The sequence below is a fragment of the Dermacentor silvarum genome, chromosome 3, assembly GCF_013339745.2.
Source record: "Dermacentor silvarum isolate Dsil-2018 chromosome 3, BIME_Dsil_1.4, whole genome shotgun sequence".
NCBI classification, from domain to species: Eukaryota; Metazoa; Arthropoda; class Arachnida; order Ixodida; family Ixodidae; genus Dermacentor; species Dermacentor silvarum.
The window spans coordinates 137,154,251-137,175,179 of record NC_051156.1 but is presented as its reverse complement, the minus strand read 5'-3'; the positions used below and the strand labels follow the sequence as shown (position 1 = coordinate 137,175,179).

At 45.9% G+C, this 20,929-nt stretch overlaps 1 protein-coding gene across 3 annotated transcripts in view; it reads left to right on the top strand.

Annotated features, from left to right (window-relative positions):
• LOC119445820 (paxillin) overlaps window positions 1-20,929 on the top strand; it is a 76,680-nt gene that overhangs the window by 20,917 nt on the left and 34,834 nt on the right. For 2 of the 3 annotated variants that reach the window (XM_037710115.2, XM_037710114.2), the window contains exons 2-3: window positions 16,487-16,653; window positions 17,908-18,145. In XM_037710115.2, the coding sequence (XP_037566043.1) occupies window positions 16,487-16,653; window positions 17,908-18,145 (405 nt within the window). Of the gene's footprint in view, window positions 1-15,258; window positions 15,396-16,486; window positions 16,654-17,907; window positions 18,146-20,929 lie in introns of those variants that run through there. The other variant, XM_049663658.1, reaches the window with a different exon arrangement.

Below are 20,929 nucleotides of genomic sequence, written 5' to 3'. Positions count from 1 at the left end.
GTTAAGCGTGGACTCGACTGTACAGACGTCAAACCCTGCCATTAATGCCATTAATCGGGACGACGACGCTCAGGCGCTGCTCATTAGTGACACTTCTAATGTCTTCAGCATTTCTTTTTTTTTTTTTTTTAAAAGCTGCGCTTACAACCTTTCGCACGCTAACTTAACTCTATACTGTAAGTTGTATTTTGATTTGTAGTTTTAATTATGCTTTTAGTAATTTGTATTTAAACTTGCATTCATTTAATCATTATTGCGGTGTATTTATCTCTCTATTTATCTCTTTCTCACATACTGAAACACGCACACACGCGCGCTGATACCGTATACTTATTATTATACGTTCGAATGTTTCTGAAAGGAGATTGTGCTGAAGTTTTAACCATTTGTCCTGATAGCTATAGCCTTCGCCCCCTTGAAGGGACAGTTGAATGGCCAGTAGATGGGGATCATCAGATATTTCTTCACGCGAAGTTCGTCTGCTGCAACCTCCTGTTGTGCTGGCGCTTTAACCCTTGGACGAACGAAGCGTTCCTTCCATTGCATTGCAGCCATTCTAAACTAGTAAAGAGAAGCATAACGATAATTTGCTTCCATAATGCGTTAAGAAAGAGAAACCCGCACGTAATGAACTATAAGGTTTGCAGCAGCAAGCCTCGCGTCTAAAGGAAGCATGCAGGCTATCGACCCACGTATATTGGTTTTAATAGCAGTAGGGCTGCTCTATAAAAGACGCTCAAGACAGGAACACTCCGAAACCGAAAATCGTACCGTTTCTGATAAAACATTGCCGTGATTCCTTACATCCACCAACTCTCTCTCCGGGGAAACAAACGGATTGTCTTTTCAGAACCCGACAAGCTACATTAACCCTTGCGCATCTCTATGGTGAATCGTGCGTCAGCAAGCCATCGATATCGTCGTCTCCCAAAGGGCTATATTTCCTGCGCAAGCGGTGATAAAACTTTGTGCTACTGTGTTTGTTAAACTTGTTTTCTGTCTTATTTTCCTTCTCATTTTTCTTTCTTTCTTTTTTTGAGAAGTGGCTTCTTATACCTGAATTATCGCAGTACACAACAGGTATATATGATACGGTTCGGTTTTGAAAATTTAAAGGCTGTTGTACAGCGCGGCTCCGTGCATGTATTCCGTGTGTGTTCTCCTTGTCTCCGTTTTTTTGCGCTGCAAGTCGCTTTTACCGCGATGATGTTGTACCGCCGGCCCCCTTGTCATGCCTTTGTAATGGATGGCTGTACCATGGCTCATCGGCTGGTGCGCTGTTGAGCCCGTTCTGCACCTATATATACATACATACTTGACGAGTATTGCTCGCTAATGAGGACTGCCTCGCTCACTCCGCGGGAGATTCCCAGAAGAGATCACGGAAGCCGCGACGCGTTCACAGTGTCTGTATGTATATAGTGTATATATACATGTACCTCTCGCGCACCATAGGCGGTGACCTCGTTTTGGACGGTGTGTGCAGAGTTCTGTTGCAGCAGGGGCTGCGACGCATGCAGGGCCGAGCCAGGATGATAATGTAACCAGTCCATATTCCATTTTTTATTCTTCCGTCCGCCGCGATAGCTCGATCAGCGGCTGTGGTGTTCAGCTGCCGGACACGAGGTTTTACAGCTCCCCATACCAGCCGCGGCGGCTGCATTTTGATGGGGCCGGGCGGGAAAACAAATTAAAAGGCTCGTGTACGGTGTATACATTTAGGTACGAAAACCCCAGGTGGCTGAAATTAATTCAGAGCCCTCCACTCTATACTGTATCCCTCATAATCCACTGGGAATTAACTTAAACCCCACAATTTAATTTTTTTTTCTTTCCGCGCTTTGCCAGTGATCTGTTCGGCATTCTGTGTACTTTGTCGCCAAGATCGGCTATAGTCGTAAACGGCGGATTGTAAAAACGGCATAGAGTGTACGAAATAAATTGTTACGTTACATCGTTCCATGGCTTATACACGGCGCATGTACATAGCCGCGCGGAATTGGGCATTTATTCCCCACTGCAATAGTTCGTTCTGTGCTGTCAGCTTGTTCATGTCGATGTTTATTCCTTGAAACACTTTCACGTGATAGCTTTATATATCCTATAATTGAAGATTTGACACGATCAACTGGGATTCCACACAAAACCCGCGTGATCATATCAGGTTATTGGACAGATGGCAAATGGGTATTTTTCACCTGGGCATGCCTCACTTATATTGACGTATACGCGTCGATGTCTGGAAGAACAAAAACGCGTTTGAAATGTGTTCGGCAATTAATACGTGCTTATTTATTTATTTATTTATTTATTTATTTATTTATTTATTTATTTATTTATTTATTTATTTATTTATTTATTTATTTATTTATTTATTTATTTATTTACTTATACTGCTGAGCACGAGGTCGCGGGATCGAATCCCGGCCACGGTGGCCGCATTTCGATGGGGGCGAAATGCGAATACACCCGTGTAGTTAGATTTAGGTGCTCGTTAAAGAACCCCAGGTGATCCAAATTTCCACTACGGCGTGCCTCATAATCAGATTGTGGTTTTGGCACGTAAAACCCCATAATTATTTATTTATTTATAATTGAAGCGTACTCACGCTGCAAGTATACGAATAGTCTTATTCGTGGGAAGAGAGGCGACGCGTGCTTCTTCGTAGACAGCATAACGGGTGAAATGACTGGGCACATGCAATTCGTCCAGGCGAAGCTGTCATAACGACGAGCAAACTAACGATAAGCTATCGGCGTGTTTGTCAGTGCGCGGCTATATGTGCATACACCGCTGCGTATCCGTGATTATTTATCTCACCAAGATTATGCATGGGGTTGAACTGCGTGGGCTGTGGGGTTGTTGACCGAGTTAGCGAAGCACACACTTCTGCCGAGCAGTATCGCGCGGCCTCGTTTCTGCGATCTCAGAATATACTGTACTGCTTGGTACGGACATTTGTGCGAAGCGGAACGCTAAATTTGTACGGAAGGGAAAAAAAAAAAAAAGATCGCATATCCACGAAGTGAATGATGATGAGTACGTTGGCGAAGCACGGCGGGATCATTCGGGCAAAACGCCGGAAGCGTTCTCCGGAAGGCTTCCGGCTTCATGTTACGGCTTTCGGTTCCGGAAGCCGGAGTTTCGCGTACATATACTATATACATATGTATATATATGTATGTATGTATATATGTGTATGTATATATATATATATATATATATATATACTGTACATGTGTACAGTATATACATCGCTTATATAGCCCTTGTGCACCGCAGCGCCCCTAGCGGTCTCCATACAAACCAGAGCTACGGACTACGAGGGACAAGGCTCGGCCCTAAGGTGCTTCGCCCCTAAAGAAAAGCGTACACGAGCAGCAAGGACGTTTCCTATACTCAGCAGGCAACGATGCGGAAGCTTAGTGCGTTCATAACTGTTTCAGTCGATCCGCGCGTATCGTATTTCTTTTTTGTCAATGAGAAAGTTGTAGAGCAACATGAAAAACTCCCGATACAGCTTTCTGGTGCTCAATACGTGCTACATAAAAGTGTTTTTCCGAGCGTGAAAGAAGCCCGCGAACACACGCAAAATTGCCTCGAGCGACAAGTCGCGCAGCAAAATGGCGCTCATCAGCATTCACTATACAGGATGATCTAGCTTTCGTGCATCAAGTTAAAAAGAAAAAGCGAAGCTTTCATTGCGAATAAAACCAGCACTATATGCGATGTTCCCAGCCACCCGAAGTAGTTCGACAGGGGAACATCGCGAAAAGACGAAGGACAAGAAGGGGAACACACACCAGCGCGCGCTGGTGTGTGTTCACCGACCTGCCCAAGCCGCCAAGGTATATTGCAACCTCACGAAGCCTCCACCATGAGCGTCGTATACGTAGGTTGTGGATTCGGCTCCCACCGACACTTAGTTGTACCTGCTTCCACTTTCATTCGTTCCCCTTATCGTTTATTAAGAACAGGAAGTTTATCGCAAGTTTAAGCATCGCGTCCATAATACTTCTACGAATAGACCCATATAATCAACTTTTATAGCTTGCTTTCCCGCGATCAGGCAGGTCGGTCGGCGTAGTCATTTTTGCAAACAGCGAGTACAAGCACGATTTGCTTGACTTATGACAAGGAAAATGTAGACGTGGCTTTTGTGTCGAAACAGCGCACATGAGACAAGCCCCAGCATCCGCAGCTTGCATTTCATCATTTGAACGGTGACCGGTGCCGCCATTAATCGGGCGAATGTGCTGTGCAGAGGAGGGCACTTGCGAATCAGGAAGTAAATCAACAGTGCCCTCGAGGATTTTCTTGTCAAAGTTTCCCTGTCCAACCGTTGGCTTTAGCGACATCCCTTGTTCGACCACTTGTTGATCACTCAGTCTCTCATTTCCTGTGATTTTCTGTCGTAATTTTTCTCATTGCCTTCACTGTCTGTTGTCTTTCTATGGCTGTTTCATTGCAGATCGAGCCCCTAGAATCTCCCCCCCCCCTTCTTTTTTTTTCCCCGCTTATCCGTATATATAGCTGTATCATGCAAGTCGTCATGTTGCGGTGACATCTGCGCATGTCGGTCAGCCACGGTGCCCCATTATATGCGCGAGCGATCGCTTAATAGATGTTCTTTTGGTTGCATGCACCCGTGTCTGATATACAATAGTTAAACGAATCAAGGTGACATGTTTGCTAAACGTTGCACACAGTTTGCCATCATACATGAATATATAATGTCCTGGTCCGGTAACTTCCATGAAAGTTCGACGTCGAGTGTTTGCCGGAAACAAGCGAAATTTCGACACCGAAAAGGTTGAAGACCTGCGGCGTTATTCGGCGTCTGGGACGCGCGCGCGCCGACAGGAATGCACGTTTACAGTAATACCGCGCCAGGAAGCCTGATCCTTGGCATTTGCCGAAGGACGAGGCTGCGCGTTGGTCGGTGCCGGACTGCGGTGGGTGCGCGCTGTTGGTGGTGAAGCTGTATGTGGGTTACTGCGTGTGCGGGGAATCGTGGAGGACGGCGTGCGCGACTCGAGAAGGACTGCATGGGCGCCTTTCACGGCCGGGCTCTCGCTGAGCCTCGTTTGTATTTTGTATCTCTCTCTCTCTTCTTTCAATATAAAGATCCCGTTTATACTGCACGAAACCTGTAGTGTTTTACATGTGCTGCTTCGCCGCATGCCGCCGCGTTGTGGATCGTTCAAGTGGCTATTTGTGCTTGTTGACAATCCATTCACGAGCAGTCGCGCTTTGCGGACGAGAACAAAGCGCTATCAGTTTGCCCCCTTTCTCTTCGTTTGTCCTCGTCTGCAGCCCATTACGCTTAACGCTCACTTTTGTGCAAACCGTTTGGAGACGACAGTTTAGTTGTCGTGGCCTTTGCGTCCCCGAGTTCAGCGACAGCTATATAGAGAACTTGCATATAAGCCGAGCCCACAACACTGCGCCGTACCTGTCTTCTCTTGTCTCCGCGCATGGAAGCTTGCAGTCCGTCCGTGTCTGACGTTGAAAGAAGTTCGCCCGTGCCGTGACGTAACGGAAATGAGCGAACGTAATTGGCTGGTGCATCTATACAAATAATCTGAGTTGGACAGCGGTGTACTCGCCACTGCATTCTTATATTATCAGCCATGGCCTGCGCGATCGCACCGACGCACCTTTGGTGCTCTCTCTCTGCCCTGATGGTCTTGGTGGTCCTCACAAAAATTAAGTTTTCCGGTCTCGAGGTTTCTCGCGTCGTTCTTTTGATGGCGCTGCGCACGTAATGTTTCTCTGAATAGTGTAGTGAGTTCGCTTTGTGGTATACTGCGCATTACTTACTGTCATTGCTGTGAAAACAGGTTCGTTGTAGAAAGAACGTGCGTACGTACACTACGCGCAGGAAGTGCGATTTAATAATGAAATATGAATTTAGGCTGTTCGGTGAGAACGAAATAATGCGACATGAGAAGCTCCTTCCATCCGATAAATGAGTGGTGAAGTTCGATTGGTTTAAGAATGCGGTAGTTGTGATTTAAGAAAATAGGTGAACATATATATTGCTCCTCAATGTTTTGTATATAGGTATACTTATACGCTTAACTTCGATCTTTCGATTGGACATGCGATGCGGTTGGAAGCAACGTGCTTCCCGCTGTGCAGCATTTCATTTCCCGGGGAGGGGCGATAAATTTTTAATTCAAAAAGAGGCGAGAACAAAAGATGTATATCCCTGACAAAAGTCGACCCCGCCCATGCATGCAATCCAGAATACGAATACCACGTATTTCTAGTCGTTATAGTGCTGCTGTTTTACAAAGACATTAAACAGACTCTTGGATATCCGCACATTCCAAGAGTGGACGCGACCCGCTGGAGACGACAATCATCAGCGCAATCGGATCCTATAGACACACTCCTTGCTTACGTTGCATCGTGAGACGGGCCTCCTGGCCTAATTATATAAGGTGCCAGGACTGCTCCAGCCTCGTCAACTCCTGATGACAACAGTCAAGAGGGGCGGAGAATGTGATATCATAAATACGTTTCAACAACAAAGAGTTCACATTTAAGCATATATAGCGCAATCAGCTCAGATAGGTTTAGATTTGATATAGGGCGCTTCACGAGAAGCGCTCGGTGATCGCAGAAGGGCGTCAGAGCCATCGCGCTTGCTGTCTGCGGGATGTCCACTTGTCGCCATTGTTGTTCGCCTTGCGACTCTCTTGTGGCCTCTGGCACGCATAGAGGAACATGAAGCCGGCCCGTGCAGACACGTTGCCAAGGCCGCGCGCGCGGTTGCGTTGCACAATACGCACCACCTGCTGCTCGGTGTACGACAGCGTTCCGCTGGGAAAATGCTTAGCCCGGAGGTTTAGCCGACCAGTTCTGGTTGGCTATATACTTTGAGATTTGACCGCGACGTCTTCGACGCCTGTTACGTATGCACACGTGGCCAGACTTCCGGCTATTGCTTGGTTGCGCGCATCTGCTCGCTTGAAATAAATAACTTGTCGGAATGTTAAAAAGAAAAAAAAAATACGGAACGAAAAGCAAAACGGTGCACGAATAAAAGTTTATTCTTTCAAAATGACCAGCCATAACAGGTATCGGGAACTTGCTTCGTAGGAAGCATTGACTATTTCGAAGCTCATTCACAAATGAAGAATTCATGGACATACGTGGGCTATGCGAACGAAAAACAGTGTTTCTCCTGTCCTGACTGCGCGGAGAGCACGTGGGGCCTTCCAGCGAAGCATCTCGCTTGCGACGGTAACGCGCACAATTTGGCGCGCGCGAGACGCCTTCGGTAGGAAGAGATATCACCGGTTATACTAGAAGCGGATTCGACTGGTCTAGAGGACCGACACTTGGCATACGTGACTCTCTTGGCTCACTATGCTGGTAGCAAGCTTTTCTAATGATGTCCGCTTATCTCCTCCAACGAGTAATCCAAAGTGCCATCATTTCTAAATAAACGTATCGTCGTTATCATTCATTCGTTTAGGAACGATAACGCAGTCCCTGCACTCCGTGTGTTCAGGGCGCCGCTCGAGGCCTTCCTCAGTTTTACGCTTGACGGATGAAGTTGGCTAGTTACCGTTTGCCTTGGGAGAGATGTGGTGGCAGTGTTGGCAACTCATTTTGAGGGTGTAACTGTTTGTCCAATGTTTAGTTCCATTTATGAGAGTCCTCGTTCTCTCCAGTGATGTACGTTCACTCTTATAAAGTACAATGAAGGACTGTATGTTTGAGAAAAAGGACTTTAAAAAATTGCTATCAGCAGCTTTATTTTATTTTATAATTGAAACGGACGCGGGTTGTGTCGTAGAAAGACGAGTGAGGAATGAAAGTAATGCACGAACCACGGGTTGGCTTATACGGATACACGAAATATATTGTTTTGCCCTGTCAACGCTAAATTTTTTGTTCACTTTTGACGGCGAAACCAGTTACTTGATGGAATACACGCACATGTATTTGTGGCCATACGCTCACTGAATCAAATTGCTCGTCACGGTTAAAAACGAACAGTATAAGAATGCAGGTTTTAAAGCGAATATTTCTTGGAGAACCGTCCCACACTTCCTGGCGCGAATAGCTGGCCACCGAGCGGGCCCGGTCCACCAGCCGGCCAGGCTGTAGAGCTGACAAGCAGAGCCTCCCATTGCATGGGGTAGGGTGTGGGATAAGGGGTTATCTCGGAGTTTCGTTGGTATTCCGATGCAATATGGTAGTTCTTTCTTTCTTTTTTTATTTCTAGGACGCAAGAATGAAATGGGCAAATTTATAGTATTTTATTAACCGGTTCACATAGATTCCATTTGATGGTCTCTTTTCCTCTCTCTCTCTCTCTCTCACACACACACGCACGCACACGCGCGCACACACACATTTAAACGCGTTCTTAAAGAAAGCAACTTATTTGGTCGACTAACATATATGGCAAGGGCAGCCGACGAGGGGGCATTCGGCCATCTGCGCGATATGGCACGCTGGGCGTGTGTTGGAGCAGCTATGCGCGCCATATATGACCCTCCGCGGCGCGGCTTCGTTTTCGCTTTAATTGGCCTCAATAAAACGCTTCTCTCGAAAAAAGTGAGAGGGAGAGAGAGCAACAGGAGGGGGACGCGAAGAGGGCCGGCGCATTTCTTGGGCGGAACTACCCGGCGCGCCTTGGGGGACGGCGAAAATCGACAAAAAATAAATAAATAATAAAGACGCCCCGCCACTGGCGCCTGCATGCTCTTCCTCTTTGACCCGAGATCTCTCAAGGATGAAGGCGGCGTCGGCGTTTTGTTTTCATTGCGGCACGTTTGATGTCTGAACGCCGTCGTATATAGGCACTTTCCCAACTAGTATATGGTATATTGTCAATTTGTTCGCCACAGCAGCCACGGGGAGCTCTACAGTGTATGAGCGATTGGCGTCTGGTTATGGCGGTGTTTATGCGTAGACGGCAACGTGCGGAGTGTAGTCATTATCGACGAGGCACAGGTGCATTGTACAGAGCGCCAGCCTGACGCACCGAGCCATGTCCGCACCGACGCACCGAGCCATACAACAGGAACGTGCGGGAAGTATAAATTTACTAAGCTCGGATAAAGCGAAGGAATTGCTCCGGATATTGCGAAGCGTTTGCAAAAGTCTTAAATGTCTTGGGTATATACCGGACTCTTTGGACTTCCGAAAGGAGTGTGAGAGTTCCTCTATATATATACAGCTTCGCTCTCTTTGATGAGTCGATCGGACTTGCATATATTTACGAAAGCGTTTTCTTTCTTTCTTTTTTTTTTTCAACAAGATAGACTGGTGACGCCCTCGGGCATACTGCTGATTCGTGGTACTTAAATGCAGGCGTGTAAAGGCAGACAAAAGTAGGACTCCTTCTATACTGTCTCGAGTATTAAAAGGCACTGGTAGGACGTAAAGGACGGCACAAACACCAACACAAACGCCTTTTAATTCTGCTTCAAAGCGAAAGCTTTGCTAAGGACGTCGAGCCGAGTTTCGCCGTCGCCAGCAATTTGACCTTCATTTGACCGCAGCTGCGCCGTAGCCATGGCAACGCATCACGTTACTCGCCGCGCCGAGTTCCACCGCCGGTTTGGCGCATGCGTTCTCCGCAGCTGGGTCGCCGCCTGACCACTTGACTCGCCGCGCGCCTGACTAAAGCCCCCCCCCCCCCCCCCCCCCCACACACACACACATTCTGAGCTTTTACCGGCGTATCTTCCTGTTGCGTCTCTAGGCGCCGTCGGTGACGGCGACGAGATCTGGTGTGTCTTGAGCACGGCGTTTCGCCTTGGCGCCTCCCTCAGCGTCGACGCTGAGCGACGCCAGGTGACGAAACGCCAGAAAGCGCAGGGAAAACGCTGAATGTGGGATGGCCTTAAGAGGAGCGCCACGCTCGCCAAGTCAGATGCGAGTTGGCCATGGATGAGAGCGAGGCCGGGCCGTCTTCTGTGAGCGCTGCGCGGGAGCGGGAGGCTTTGAGCCGTCGCGAGCAAGCGGCGTCTGTCCACCCCGCAGATATCGCCCGGCGAGCTGCTTCACTGGAGAGGGTCCGGAATGCGAAGCGCGCAAAGCTAGCGTCGGAGACTGAGGAAGAGCGAGCCGTTCGGCTCGCAAAACGCCGGAAGCGGGACCACATTGTTGGTTAAGCTAATCAAAGGTTAACCAAGACTTAGCCGAGCTAAACCAAGCTTTCGTTTTTCACATCCAAGGTTAGCTGAGCTAAGTCGCAGCCCCCCCCCCCTTTTTTTTTTTCTTCCTCTCTCCCTCCCTCCCTCTCTCTCTCTCTCTCTCTCTCTCTTTTTTTTCTTTTTTTTTCTTTTTTTACTGTTTGCACACTTGCCTTTTCATAACATGAGTCCCTATGTCGTTCTGAAAGTTACATTTGAGAGTTAAGTACTTTTCTACTGCTGCTGCTGCTGCAGCTTTAGAGGACGGTCTCGTGCTTTCTTGTTTGCCGGTCTGCTGCTCGAGCGCCTTTTCTAGCGAGCGGAAAGTCGCATATGTTCTCGTTCCCTTGCTCATTAATTTCTTCCCGTTCTCGCTGCTGTTCTGCGTATATACACAGCCGGTGTCAACAGCTGGGCGGTAGCCTTTATTGCCCCCTTCTCGGCTTCTCGTTCTGCGCTGTCGCCTCCGTCGACGTGTGTGGCGCCTTTTCGCCGCGACCTTGAGTGCCTATAGTAGTAGACACGGAAGTCTAACCTTGACTGAGCTCCTCAATTTGTCTGCGCACGGCGTGCTCTTTCAGCTCCCGTTCGCGCGTTTCCTGCTTTATTTATTTGTTTGTTTTATTTGTTTTCCTTTTGCTATCTTTGTCCCCCTCTCCCCCTCGCCGCTTTTTTTTTCCCCTTCTTTTTTTCCCGACCGCTGCCCTTTCTGCGGCATTTATTAAGCGCTTTACAGCTCTCATTCATTCTTCATCCTGCGTATTTGAAATTGCCGACAGCTATTCGCGCTTCTTATTGCGTTCGCCCCATTGCCTTTTATCTGTCAACGGAAATGAAGTATTTTGGCTTATTTTATTTTTAAGTGTCACATATGACTTGCACAATTCGCCCATCGTGCGCGCGTGTGCGTGTGTGTGTGTGTGTGTGTGTGTGTGTGTGTGTGTGTGTGTGTGTGTGTGTGTGACGTCACGTGTCTGTAATCTGACGCAACTGAATGACAGGACAACGCGACGATAGCGAATTCGTGTGACATCATCGGGCTTGACATTTCTGGTTTTTTTTTTTTATTTTTTTTTCGCGCGTGTGTGCGAATTGGCCTTCCCGAGCGGAAACGTAACGTAAGAACGGGCAAATGTTGAGTCTAGTGTCTCTGTAGACTAAACAGTATACGTTGTTGTATCGAGGGCGTGGAGTTTTTTTTTTTTTTTTTTGGGGGGGGGGGGGGCGGCAACTCTACAACCTACTTTACTAGTAGCATTAATATTTCTGGCAACGTGCTCATCATGGCTCCTTTGTGGCTCCATGCATACCGTCCACTTGTGAACGAGAAGGCACTCGTACTAGGCGCTGGAACGTCACTAGAGAGTGTTTTTTTTTTTTTTTTATTATGGTGTTTGACGTGCCAGAACCACGATCTGATTATGAGACACGCCGTAATGGGGGACTCTGGAATCCAATTCGGACCACCTGGGGTTCTTTAACGTGCACCTAGATATAAGTAGGCCGGTGTTTTCGCATTTCGCCCCCATCGAAATGCTGCTTCCGTGGCCGGGATTTGAGCCCGCAACCTCGTGCTTAGCTGCCCAGCACCTAAAGAGAGTTTTTAGCATATGGGAGACCGACACGAGTATTTACACCAGCGACGCCGATAACGACTTGTCACATTGGGACCAAATCAATTTACGCCTGCCAAGTCTCATCCACTTGGCAGGATGAGGTTATTTACTATTGAGGCCAGGTTTTCCTTTTATTATTATTATTATTATTATTATTATTATTATTATTATTATTATTATTATTATTATTATTTCTTTTTTTTTTCCTGCCGAGGCCTCCTCGACGGTATGTCAATGACTTCGCGGATATCAAGGTACTTTTTTTCGCGTTCGAGCCATCCTGTTGCGGGAAAAGTTCTCGAAACTTGCTAGGTTGCGTGTATTTGGCTCATCTCCGGCTCCGATATGGGAGAACGCAGGGAAGGAATTTCGCTTGCGGAGGATAGACGGGGGCAAGTGGAAAGAGTGCCCACGTTGGCGGTGACGCTCGACTCCTGAAATCGTGGGTTCGCGGCACTTGACATATTTCTATATCGGCTACTAGGGAACCAATTGGAAAAATTCTTGCGGTAGGAGGCTCCCTATAGAGGGCACGTAACGACTTCGAGCGTATAGCCAAAATTTGCCATGTGGCCTGGTGAGGAGCCCGTTAAGCATAACGCGCAGAACCGTTATCGCACTTAACATACGTAAGTGCGATAACGCCCGAAAGAAGTTTCGCTCGGCGCGGTATCCGAACCTTCAGTTCAAAGTCTTGTGATGGTGAAAGGACGCCAGACAGTTTTACTTTGCTTCCAGCAAGTTTGTATAGTGACAAGTTCCCGAAGCAGGCGAAATACAGTATATAGGCAACAGAAAAGTCGCTTAGAAGGTCACTGCGATCTAAAAACTAAATATGCGTTGCTTGTCAGTCTCCACAATGCTGTTCCAAGCTTGCTACTGCTTGTGTGTAGCATTAAAATGCAAATCATTGTTAGCAACATATGTATCCTTCAAGACTGGCAAGCTTTCAAAATAAATGCGTACTAACCTTCCGCCTTCCCACCTCGGTGTCGTGTCTGCGGAATCTTGACGAATTTGAAAGCTCACAGGCTGGCAGGTACGTACTTCTGCAGCTTTCGGCAATCGCTGAACGCTGTCACGTGACCGGATTACGTTCGAAACCTCGCGGTTTTTTCTTCATGTATTGTTCGAGAGATATAGAAAGAGAAATGAATGAAAGTGTAGCCATAGTTTGCTGTATATTGTGAGAGGAGTGAAAACATGGATAGGGATAGAGTATACCATACGCAGGCTCCTGTAGGGAGCATTAGGTAGGATTAAGCCCCTTCTGTGTAGGAATAACGCACCATGCCGTCTATAGATACGTCGGGAAGGGAAATGTCAGTGAGAGAAAGAGAAGATCCGGCAGAGACGCGCACAGGGCAGCGTATGCAACGCAATGACGTTCACGCAAGTCAACCGATCGCAAAGGGCTTGCGGTGCTTTGCAGTTCTTTTAGCACTGTTTGAGATGACGACCGGCGAGGTTGCACCGTTCAAGCGTGTCATCTCACTAATCTCTCGGTGTAGTGTAATTGTACTGAAGCGCACCACCCTGTGACTGCTCACGAGTACTACGCGCTGATAACACTGAAAACTGCAAGACTCGGGCCCGTTGCAGAATGTTCTCGCCACGAAAGTTTTTCGGGATGGGTTTTTACAGTTGGGGTTTTCAGGATGTAGCTTTTCGTACCCGCGTACCCATCTATAGCTGCTTTGAGGTGAATTAACACACCCGAATGTCATTAACCGCGAACTATAGAGTCAGTGATTTTCGCACTTCCGATCAAGCTTTTTGTGGACTTCCTGTACGGCTATGGCACCCTTTCCTATGTTGCTCTCTCACCTTGTTTTTTTTTCCTGGTCGATGCAGTTGCGTCTTCTCTTTTCCCAGCAGTATAGTGGACAGGCAGGCCCTGCGGTGCTATTTTAGATGTGCGGCGCGTTTTAGGGAGCGCAGTTCCGTTGTTTGACACGGCGTTTCGTAAGCCGCACCCATGCATGCAGCTGCTGTGCTGGCGACGTTGGCTTTCGCACCGTCGTCTGTGCCCCCGTCCGCGCGGCAGGAACACTTGCGCAAGAAGCCGAGAGGAAACAGTAGGCGCCGGATTTGACGGTCAGGATGCGCAATCGTCGCGCTGCCCTGGGACTTAGAAACATTTATTTTCTCATGACGGTTCCTCATCTGCGCCTCAGTTTCCGACCGGCGACCGTGCGTTCGCGTTTTTCCGGCTGACGTACATACGTGGTTCAGTGGCCCACGGTTGATCGTATGCCGCCGGTCGCCGCACGTCAGGGGTCCAGAAAGGAACGTATTGTCGTCGGGAACTGTGTCACCATTATTCCGCGGCCTGTCTCGTGAAACCGCGCTCCGCTCACATTTGTCGGCGGCGTCTTGTGCGCGCTTTCGGCACCGGGTGTTCGGCGTCTTTTTCAGTGGGAGCCCCTGAATAGTAAGTTGGGGCGCTTGCCTTTGAGTTGTCCACGCGTTCAGATGTTTCTCTCACGTCTCTTTTTTTTTTTTTTTTTTTTTTTCTGTAACGTCCGCTTGCGACGTTCTTCGGAGCAAGTTTAGGATGCTTCTGGCGTGGCACCGCTCTTCAGGGACGTCTCTGTTTATACCGTGTAATGTAGGCGGGAACGACCGACGTGTGTTTCGCAAACGAGAACTTCAGGTGCTTTGTGTAGGCATAGTGCCTTGTAGCCGTATAGCTATACGTGTCTTGTACATAGCTATATATGTGCTGTAGGCTATATCCGTGTCTAGGTATGCTGACGGCGTGTGTTGGCATACAGTGTACTGATAAAGAGAGAGAGAGAGAGAGAAACTTTATTTCTTAACAACTCTTAGTCGTCGCTGAGTTTATAGTTGCCTGAATCCGTTAACCTATTTTATGTAGGCTTATACAGTTCATGCAGGGAAGCGGTGCAGCTTTTCCAGGTGTGGAGCAGGGTGGGTCGATGTTTTGTTGTCACGAAATTTTTTTCTTTTTTTTTTTGTATACCGTACGTGGCTAGATTACTTGATAAGTCAATGTGATTTCCTTATCTTGTGCAGTTTGAGGCTTTACAATGACCATACAGTCGAACACGGATATATGAACCCACATATAACGAATTATTGTGTATAACGAACAGCAGTATAATCCTCTTGAAAATGTTTGTATAAAATATTAATTTTATATATCGAATCACCTATATATCGAACTTCTTTGTGATCCCCTTCAGATTCGATATATCCGGGTTCGACTATATATATGAAATATATTAATTTGATGTATTTTGACAAATAAAAAGCTACTTAGCAGTCACGTAGCCGGGGGGGAGGGGGCACACCGGGAACCTCCTATTTTCATCTATCCGTGTACCTGCATGGCCGCTTCATGCAGTCTCTGACATAACTTCAAAATAGGCGCGATGCGTTCCCGTTCGCAACGGCTTCTCATAGATGGCGCCAGCCGTCTCGTCGTCTGGATTTAGCGCTTCTCTGTTTTTGGAGAGGTCCTGTGCTTGGGTGGTTCCCCCTCTTGGTTTTGCGTGTTGTATAACTTTCGAAGGGGTGCAGAAACTTCGACTTTGGCACGGGCGAACGATCGGTGGCGCTGGTATTCTCGCAGAATAGAAGTTTGGGGTAAGTTTCGCTCGCCTCTGGCTACTTTCACCGTGGACCGCGCACTTTCGGCGCTGGTAATACGCTAGGCTGGAAACCGATGCTGTGTCTGGGTGCCCGCGCCTCCGGTACCATGTTTTTTTTTTTTTTTCTTTCTTGACGAGAAAACTTATTTTTGCTGAGGCCGACACTCGATACGTTCCCGCTGAACCGACTTTTACGCTGTTTGTTTACGGCGTCATGCGCTGTGTCCTCACAGAAGGCGCCGCAAGATTTGGGTCGTATCGGGCTGATGTGTTACTATGACAGCTGTGCGCATCTAGCATTCATTCTTAGGTTAATGGGTCTGCATCAAGATTGAAATGTGGCGACGTGTTGTGACTTCATGAGCGTCTTTTATATATGTAGCTGCCCCGAACAAAAACGAAACTGTCTCGGAACCAGCACTCGATTATTGCGCGCTTTAATGGTCCACGCCGGCACGCCTTTATTCGGGCGCTTCCCGTTATATCTTGTACCAGGGTGACACATACGGTGCGGGGGTGGCTTGAAGTTTAGTCTGACCGGTTTCTCGAGGAAAAAAATCTTATAGCGCGCTGAACGCGGTGTTTGTTATACACGGCTGGTGTGAAGTGTTTAGTTTCGGTTACGAAAAACGGCTTCGCGCTGGGTCGACCTTGTATTGTGAAAAGGCGTATTCCGTCGACGGCCGCCTTCAAACGGAAAGGAACGCCGTCTTCTCGTAGAAAGAATGAGTCTGTCTGTTCTGCACATGTTTATGTTCGTCGCGTTCTTTCGTCCGTGAGTCACCGCACGGAGCTTCCTTTCTTCGCACGTGCCCCCTCCTCTTCTTCACTCATTCGCCAAATAAATATGTGAAACAACTTAAAGAAACGGTGTCAGAGTTGTACTGTACGCGCTGACAAACTGAACAAGTTCTCGTGATCATTTAATTATGCGTCAGACGTACACGGGTCATACGTACGCATGTAGCGCGATTGTGAGGAAATGTCTCTTGCAGATATAATAAAATGTGCTGCGCGGTGAAGTGAGTGATGTATCTGAAGAACACGTTTCTTTTTGTTTTCCTTCCTCCATTTTTTCTGGAACAGACGCCCTGCTCGCCGATCTGCAGCAGACGACGGCGAGTCTGAGCAACGGCTCGTCACCTTTGTATTCGAGCATTAACAGGCCGGGAGTTCTTGGGAAAGACCACAACATGAGCCACACCGTTACGACAGAGCGCTACGACTACAAACCCTCCCCTGACAAAACGTCGGTGAGTTCTTTATAGTTCAATTCACCGAGCACCTGTTTCGTTCATTGTGTGTTTTTTATACTCAATCTCCAGTGTTGTCGTACCTTGTATGTGTGTGGGCAAAATATGTAGGCGGTGCAACAGCAGTGTTTGTTTTGCCTAAGTTCTAGAATCATAAAAGAAGTATGACAACGAATGGCATTGTTCAAGCAAATGGTGGATTAGTGATAAACATACCAGTCTTTTTATTAGTTTTGTAATTGTTCAAAAATCTGCTCACATGTAAATGCTACTATTTTCATTGTTGCTATATGTATTTCCTATTATTCACCTGATTTTTCTTACACGCTAAAAAAAAATTGTAGTTGCCCCATTACTTGGCATGTTTCAGTAATACACCAGGTGATGTGGTGATTGTTTGGTTGCCCATTAGTCAGTTAGATGGCAGCTTTTACTTCCCGTTTAAGTTGCCACCCTTGTTATGAAAAAACTATATATATATATATATATATATATATATATATATATATATTGTGTGTGTGATACTTAATTGTGAATATCGGAAGAGCTCAGACTCTGAAAGTTAAACAAACAGTTGACATCGAAATTGCTTGGATGAGACAGTGTGGTGTTCTCCATTTTTATCCCTCATTCCAATTCTGATGTCACTGAATAAAGACAGCGCAATGGGTGTTTTTTAGAGGTTAAAGGGACACTAAAAACAACTATTAACCGAAGCTGTATTGTAAATTGCATTTTTGTGATTGCAAGTGGGCCACTTTCACTGTGAGAGGAGGTTTGGCAAGCCATAGAAGATACAGAAACTAAAGAAGGGTGACGATGCTGCCCTAAAGTTATCTCACACCAGCTCGCTATGATGTCATGAACCTTTATAGCGTCTACTCCAGTTTTGTTAAGTGTTCATCAGTAAAGAAGGACTACGTAGAGGAACCAGCAACTCAAATTCACAAGCTGTGTCAACTTTTCCTACACAAAACCACCCGAATACGAGGAAATACTTCGAAATCCATGGCCTAATTACGTGTTGATCGTCACGTAAAAGAAAGAATGTTTGATTCTATATTCTTTACTACTGACCAAACTTCTACCAACAAATTAATGATTAAATAATAGAGTTTTGAAAGAACACCAGTTTCAATTAATTTAATGTTGCTGTTTTGCATCTCTTTAATTTATCTGTCATGCTTCCATTCGTTTTGAGTGTGCAAGCGACAATAGACAGGGCCTCAAACGATGTCACGTTTGCACTTCCAGCCCATCTACCAGAACCAGTACATCGTACGTGAAGTCACAACTACAACTACGAATCGAACCACGTCACCGTCATCGCCGCGCAGCCGTGGCCTGTTAGATGGGGCAGCCAGTCCGCCAACTCCAAGGCGCTCGCCCATCTCCAACAACCTGTCGGAGCTGGACAACCTCTTGGAAGACCTCAACACAGCCAAGTTCCCACATGCAATCACACCTTCGCCTCCAATGTCAAGAAGTAGAGGTAAGCATTCGAGCAAATGCAGCTTTATTTGCAACGTCTTTCCACAATGAGACACAACGCATTTTGAACCTACAATGATTAGAATTCAAATAATTCATTACCTGAGTCGGTTCAAATGAATAGCCAAATGTGTGCTGAACTACAAAGTTCTCAATATATTTTTAAAGCAAGTGCGTCTAAACTTTTGGTTTATCATACTGTTGGCTTTACATGGGCAAAGCATTACCAGTAGAGTTGAACCTCAATATGGTGAACATGGACATAACAAATTATTGAATATAATGAAGTAAGCTAGGTCTTCTTGCCAATACTAGCGTGTAATGAATATGTATATGATTATAACGAATAAAAGATAAAATTAACAAAGGTGTTTTTGTGTTGGATGAAACTTTGTTATAGCAAGGTTTGACTATGAAAGTTCTCCAGCGACTGAAAGATGAAACTTCAGCTCAAATCTCTTCTGATGAAAAAGCAGTCAGCGGTTGACAACTATATCGGAGCATGTGACTACTGTTGAAAGACAAACCTTAGTCACATATTGTTACACTGTAAGTTTCATGAAAGACAAAATTATGATCCACCCAACTGAAGGGCTAAGCTGCAAAGGAAACCTGTAAAGGTTTCACCTTTACAGGTTTCCTGGGTAGCTTTCTGCTATTGTTGAGTGGATGATAGTTCTCATTTTCATTCTGTTTATGGAACACCCGTTCAAGAATTCACTCATAACTCGCTGCACTAGCTTTCTGGCTTATGGCGTTGAACTTCTGAGCTCGAGGTTGTGGGTTCAATCCCGGCCGTCACGGCTGCATTCCTGTGGGGGCAGAATGCAAAAATGCTCATGTACCGTGCATTGGGTGCACGTTAAAAAACCCCAGGTGGTCAAACTAATCCAGAGTGCCTCACTCAGGCGTGCCCTATAATCAAATCGTGGTTTTGGCGCATAAGAATTTCGTTTTAATTCACGCATAGTGAAAGTTCTCCACTTCTTAGTTTCCATAAACTGATCCAACCTGACCGAATTTCACCCGGGGACGTGTTCAGTTAGCTTTCAGCTTGGAGCAGCAGCTCCATCGTGCATCATCAAATCACATTGGCCGAAGCACTCGCATTCCTGCACTCAATTTAAAAAATGCCATAAAATTTAAGAAGCTCAGAAAAAGTGCAGAATGCAAGGCAGTGGACTAAAGTTACGTTAACCCTTTGGATGCTGGGTGTTTTTCTGAAGTGCAGCAAATTCAATTTCGGTCTAAGGGACACATTAGCAGGCTGTTCGATTGGTATTTATTGGCGATATGTTGCTGAATATTTAAAAAATTTTAATTTTGAAAATTAAGAAAATAAGGCTTATGCTAATGAATCATTTTAATTAGGATAACAATTGTTTCTCGGGCAACATGGCCTCTTTGTCACTGTCATTGTCCCTTTAAGAGGAGATGCTACTCGGAAAAACTTTACTTTTTAAATATTCAGACATCTCAACGAAACTTTCATCGTTTACAGAGTTTGACCTCCTCTTTTCAAATCTGCTTTTAGTTTTTTTGATAGCTCATTTGGTTAATATTTTGCACACCATGCATTTGTAAAAAACAATTCATTTTTGTGCAAGCTTAGGCAATAACAGTGAGCACAAGAAAACAGTAAATAATAGCTCGTATTGCTACCAATAAATAGTACAGTTCAATAAAGCGAAAAAATATAGTGTAACATTTGCATTTTAGTCTAGAAAAGATTTCCGACGCTGAGTTTGTTTAACCATTCTCAGCGAAGAAGCTTTTGAAATTATCGTAAGATAATATGTTTGTGAAAAGCTCTAAAAGTTGTTTCTTTGAATTCAGGACATGTTAAGGCATAAGCATGCCAAATTTAATTATGATCAGACTACGTAAAGTGCACAAATTTTATTGCACAAACTTTAAAATGCTACAAAATGAAGAACTGAGAAAAATATGTTTGAAAGTTAATAAAAAACATTGCAACGCTAGACTTCTGAGGGGAAACAATTTACTTTTTTCCGTATTTTCAGCAAGAATGTGGCGCTGCCGAAGTGGGCTCGGGAGAAAAGGGTTAGGCCTACATCACCGTGAAAATTCAAATGTCATGGATTGAAATGCCACCTGCGCAAAATTCGGCTAAATTCACACTTTCACAAGCCACTGCAAGTGCTTTTTTGCATTTTTTACTGACTTCTAGTTCATTCTCAGCTTAAAATTTTTTATGCATAAAAGAGGAGGCTTGGAGGAATACAAAACACAACAAAACACAAGCTCTACTTTTTTCAGACAAATTCGCGGTTTTTAGACCCTCATTTCCCTTTAAGACACCTTGTAATCAGCATCATTTAAAGTCCTCTGAATCAGAGTTCATAACAAGTTCTTGAATTCAGTCTCTTGCTTCTATCCCATCGACATCCGGTTGATAGCTTTCTCAACCGGAGTCTTACATTGAAGCACAAGATCGCTATCAGTGAGGAGAATGCGGAAAACAGAGGGGCTGTGTTTTTTTATCAATAGTACTAACCATATGAAGCCAGTAGACAATGAAAATAAAGGGAGCATGGGGGGAAATTAACCTTACCTTTAATTTAAGTGTAGAAATAATAAGGAAAAGGGGAAGGAAAGTGGAAGAAAAACACCTTGCGTCCGGTGGGAGCATTTCCTGCAATGCTGTACCATTTGAGCTAAGGGGGTGGCTTTCTGTCCTCCCATTTATTTTCCTTGGGTATCGCACACATTCCCATGTTCCAAGAGATTGGCTAATTCAAGAAACTGGCTAAGAAACAGCTAT